This window comes from Cryptotermes secundus, unplaced genomic scaffold, assembly GCF_002891405.2.
Source record: "Cryptotermes secundus unplaced genomic scaffold, Csec_1.0 scaffold371, whole genome shotgun sequence".
NCBI classification, from domain to species: domain Eukaryota; kingdom Metazoa; phylum Arthropoda; class Insecta; order Blattodea; family Kalotermitidae; genus Cryptotermes; species Cryptotermes secundus.
In genome coordinates this window covers 248,274-253,946 of record NW_019741978.1, presented here as the reverse complement: position 1 = coordinate 253,946, position 5,673 = coordinate 248,274, and the positions used below count along the sequence as shown (strand labels likewise).

Genomic DNA, 5,673 nt, shown 5'->3' with positions numbered 1-5,673 from the left:
CCTCTACTAACTCCCTGCCTGATACATAAACAGCTGAAAGGGGCAAAGTTTATTTTCTTTTGGAGTAGGGACCCTAGCCAGCCAGGTCAAGTTACTGAATACCTAGCATACATTCTGAAGATTTATTACGCAGTATTCACTGCAGTTGCGTGGCCCCAGAGAAAGGTATAGTGTGTTACAACGTAATGCATCCTAAAATCATGATATCATGCGTCCAGTCTGCAAAGTGTTAAAAAAGGGGGAGCAGAGGTATCGCCACGAAGACGAACACCAGAGAAGAAAAAAGAACGAGGATGTACCGTTAGGCTGTTTGGGACGAACAACCTTTAGAAGGGAGCAATGTGACGTGAATGGAGCAACGCTTGGTAAACACCCCCCCCCTCCAGCGGTGACATAACAGCATCGGAGCAACTGTCACTGCTATGGTAACAGGCCAGTCAACACTCCGTCCCCATCCCTCACGGTGATCTAACAGCACTTCCCATTGTGACGTAACATGGGACACCACGATTACTATGCAGCAATAAAGAACTCTTGGCAACGTTCCCCAGCAACGCCTATAAACACGGTATTTACACAACAGTGATAGCTATCATGTAACTGTTTTCTGTGTTGTCAGTGCAGAAGCTACATAACAAGGGAATTACCAGATTAACCAGTCAGTTGCAGTCTAGCATTCACCAGAGTGAATGAGAACAGTGGAAGTAATTGTGATACTACAGATGGCAGTAGTTGTGAGATTGTAAATTGTGTAAATGTACAAGCGAATGTGGAACAAATTCGCTACATCCAAGATAGCATGAAGTTATTTGTCACGTGACACACACCCAACACGTGACAATATCAATGAAACTCAGTAAGTACAAGAATGGTTAATGAGCATGGTGCTTTCCTTTGACTTTTACGTAGGAAAGTCATGCAGCTTTGACATTTCATACATCCAGGACACATGTTTATTTAATTCTGAATGCCTTTTATGCGCTGGAATGTATAGTGACTGGGTTATTTACACACTGCATACTAATCTGCAATAAAATTTCATCCAAACTCATATAAAAAGGCAATAGGCACATATAAAAGGAACTGATAATTATACTGACTGACTGGGATGGAATAAGCTACAAAAAATTCACAAATTCCCAGAGTTAATAAAATATTGCTTATCTATTCCCCCTCTCAGTTACTCAGTCTAAGTACTCTACATACACTTCAGTTCAAAGATAGTGACTCTGTACCTATACAAATAACCTGCATTAACTTAAGTATATGTTATCCTACTGTCCAAGAGACAGCTTTTTTTTCATTTATCCACCTGTGTACAGATTCTTATTTATAATTATATACAAGATTAACAGGAGAGAAAACTGTCAACCAGGTTAAGAATTAAAACATTCTAAGCATCCTGTTTAATATATACCTCAACAGTGGATGACTGCTTATGTACGAGGAGCGTTCCGTATATAATGCCTCCTATTTTTTTAATGAAAACTACAACAAATACAGAAAGCATAACAACACAGTTAAATAGAGCAAGATTTCAGCTACTTACAGTTATTTTTCCACATAATCACCACCATTCATTATGCACTTTTGCCAGCGATGAACAAGAGCCTGTATGCTGCGCTCGTAAAAGTCTGCACTAGCAGAGGCTAGCCACTTTCTTACGGCTGCAATGATATCATCATTGTCTGGAAAATGTTGCCCATGTAGTCCATCTTTCATAGGCCCAAAGAGATGGAAGTGTGAAGATGCTAAATCGGGGCTATAAGGTGGATGTGGTAGGACAGTCCAGCCAAACTTTGCAGTGTGCGTGGTGGTCTCCAAACTGGTATGGGGCCTAGCGTTATTGTGTTGCAAGCAAAATGGTGTCTTCTTCTCTGGCCTGACTTGAGAAATGCAAGCTTTCAGCTTAGTCAGCGTTGTCTTGTAGCGTTCAGAACTGACAGTCTCACCAGGCTCCAGGAAATCGAACAAAATCACACCCCGCCTATCTCAAAAGACTGTGCACATCACTTTCCCTGCCGATGGCTGTTTCTTGAACTTCATTTTTCTTGGGGAATCCGGATGTCACCACTTCATGGACTGTCTTTTGGATTCCGGCTCGTAGTGGTGACACCATGTCTCATCTCTGGTGACAATGCTGTCCAGAAACTTGTCACCTTCAGCCCCAAACTGATGCAACAGTTCCTGACGGACTTCCATTCAATGAGTTTTGTGGTCCTGTGTAAGCATCCACAGGACCCACCTGGCACAAACTTTGCGATAATCCAGCTTCCCCAACATCACATCTAATGCATTACAGCCGTTATTAAGCCATGCACACAGTTCCCTGGTCGTTATCCACCGATCTGTATGGATGAGCTGATCGAGGCACTGTTCATCGTGAGGAATGGTAGCTGAGCAGGGACGCCCAGGGCATGGCTTATCGTGCACTTCGCTTTCGCCACTGTTGAAACACACTACCCACCGCCTCACTGCGCTGACATCCACTGTATTGTCTCCATACACCTTTAGCAAGCGTGGCAATGGGTGCAATTTGTTCGGCAGTGAAAACTTCAATAACACATCTCTTTTTCGTATGCACTTCTATGTCAGACGCCATTTTGATAGACTGCTCTGCTGTCACTATCTGTCGCACGACACCCAAACTAACAGTACATTGGCGGGAAGGTTCACCCTTTACTGCAACACCACCAACATCCAGCTCAGATGTTACTGATTAACACAAAAAAATAGGAGGCATTATATATGGAGCGCCCTTTGTAGATGAAAACTTCTTTCTGTATTTCAGAAAATCCTCCAGCAAGTCATAAACTACAACTTTCACTTAACTGGTACCCAGTGAACAGTGAATAAGACATTACAACACAATATATATAACAAAAATGAATCAAAGTAGTTTACTTGGCAAGAGGGGAAGCTTGCAAATAATTGTCTATCCAAATAACACACCATTTCATTTGCCTTCTTTTGTAGCTCTTGCCTGTAAAAGTGAATCTTCATGTAAGTTTTGAGGAACAATGGGCAAATCAGAACACCTGAGGAGGATGAGATATATAGCAAAAGACAGAACATGAAGATTACTATCTTCTCAGGTGTTATGACATTAGTGTGGTAAAAGTTTACTAACATTCCTCCAAAACATTTATCAGCATCTACCATACCACACAGGATCACATTCCACAATGCCATAAGAACCCAAAATTCACAAGACGGGATATACTCCACCTTATATGTTAAGAATCAAAGCTGTCAAATGTCCGTACGTGAAGTGATTTCCTCAGATCTAGAAAATTATAACAGATATAAGTATCACCTTCATTGCTGACAAAACAGGAACCAAGATAGTTTGTCTGAATAATAATTTTCCAAAGAACCAAAATCACACTATTTCTCTCAGTGACAAAATCTTCTGATAAATATAAATACATATATTTATTCAAAAATAAGAATACTGTATCACAGATGTGAAGTACAATGGTGACACGACTAGACTCTTTTTGGCTTTTGGACCACAGCATATTCTTGTTCGTTGTACACTTTGTGTTTGGGTCCGAGATCATCTTGAGCATTCTGAGTTGATTTCTTGCGTATCATGCCATAACCATGATGTGAGTCATCAGCCATTCGGCATGCTTGCATTTTTTCGTCTATAACATCATAGTCATTCCAGGATGGATGAGGATCAACTGGAACTGCTGGAACTGGGGGTGGGGCACTGGCTGGAGGAATATGCCTGTAACCAGGGTTGTTATTAAGTTTAGATGATGACCCAAAATGCTGCAGTTTATCATAATTCTCTGTGGATTCAGATTTGTTTGAGATCTGAGTCAGCAAAATTTTTGAACATGGAGATCTGACAGAATTACTATTTTCAGGTTCTGATACTGCTGCAGACTTCTCACGATCTGCTTCCTCCTCAGTATCACTCCCACCAAACTGACGTTCAGTATGTGCTAGGTCAGTTACTCCCATTGTACGCCATGCCTCTTTACGAACCTCCACTTTATCATATGCTAAAGGGTTCTCAAAAGCAGGTGTTACAAATGCTGAGGAAGTGGCTACCACAGGCAGCATAACATTGTTCTTAAGCTTCCTATACCTTACAAATCCACTCTGCTCCAATGCCACATCTTCAGATTCCTCACCTCTCTTCAATGGGCTGGAAGACTGGATATGTTTTCGTGGCGGTTTGGAAGGCACAGGTTTAGGTTTTACTACAGGGACAACATTGTTAATTAGTAACGACTTGGTTTCTGTTACTGGAGAAATTAGAGGTTTAACAGAAGACTGTGATATGGCACTGAAATCTATGTCAAGTAAAGGAGTGGCACTGGTTGGGGAAGGTGGCAGAGGACTCCGAGATCGTGCCTCCATGCTGAGAGCAGCCTGAAATTGGTTGTCTCCACATACAATGACTGGTGTAGACGGTGTTTCACCAGTCAAGAGCTTCCGCATGCTCTTCATCTTGGAAGACAGACATCTAAATATCTCCTGCTGATTTGAGTGCTCCAAATGGAACACTCCTTCACCTGTGTCACACTTACGGCCAGCTTCAAAAGTGAACTTGCCCTCTCGGTATCCATATCGCCGAATGTAGCGATATGGCCAAGTGAAGAGGAGACGGTGATCTTGACTGTCATGAAGTTGGATGGCTGCTGAAGCTACCACTAAAGTATAAGATCCTGGCTCTAATTTGCACCGTGTAGAAGCTTCTGAAGGCACCAAGTTCACAGTGAATACACCTGGCAGATATCAAGAATACAAGTGAATTCAGAACTGAACAGTAACGCATAATATAGAATCTGCAAAATACTGTGACATGAGGGCTCAAGGCCAGAACTGTGGAACCATAAAAAATGGCAATTGAGAGGGAATGACTCTGTATACATGTTTCCACAGCAGTCAGGTCACATGACCACAGCAACAGTTAAGCACACAACAAGAGAGGAACCGTTGGAGGTGGTGTTCTCTGTTGGGTCCAGGCTGAGTGCCAGTTGGAGCTCTGAGATATTTCTGAGACAGGCAGTCTTCAGTCAGCACTAGCCAGCAACAGCAAGGGGTACCCAGTGGAGGCCAGATGTGGGTGACACTCAATGGCCGGGAGTTCCAGCCATGAGAAGCTATGAGACAGTCACTGGACAGTAAGGATGTGAACATGGTAGCAGAGGAATCTACAGCACTGGGAACCATTACCAAGCAACAACCAGTGAAGACACAGCAGACTGGGAAGACTTAGTGTGTGTGGTAGTGAACTGTAGTTCTGAGATTTAAAAAGTCCAATAAATCCAATTACCAATCCAAACACCCATGTCAAATCAATGTGACAGACAACATATATGTTTCTCTTTTAGCATTTTTACTTCCTGTAATAACATATTCTGAACTACAGAACAAATCAGAGGGGTTCTTATCTAGGAAACAAAGTGGTCAGGGCATGAAGATTTACACTCACCTCCACTTGGTGTTAGGGTTAAGAATGTCTGAAGTTATACCTCCAATTCCTCATAGGTTTTCATTGTATGGGGGTTAACTCCTTTAGTATTACAGGCATATACAGATGTACTTTCATATGCTAGATTAGACTACGCAAAGTTAGATAGGATATATATGCGAATTATGTGCTTTGACACTTGTGTACTCTGACCTTGTCCGGATACCGGACTGGATATT

General features: G+C 42.1%; 1 protein-coding gene across 2 annotated transcripts in view; it reads right to left on the bottom strand.

Annotated features, from left to right (window-relative positions):
• Positions 1-3,292: 3,292 nt before the first annotated feature.
• LOC111872866 (docking protein 2) overlaps positions 3,293-5,673 on the bottom strand; it is an 8,440-nt gene continuing 6,059 nt past the window's right edge. For both annotated transcript variants that reach the window (XM_033754882.1, XM_023867098.2), the window contains exon 4: positions 3,293-4,745. In XM_033754882.1, coding sequence (XP_033610773.1) covers positions 3,490-4,745 — 1,256 coding nt within the window. In that variant the 3' untranslated portion in view covers positions 3,293-3,489. The remainder of the gene's footprint in view (positions 4,746-5,673) is intronic.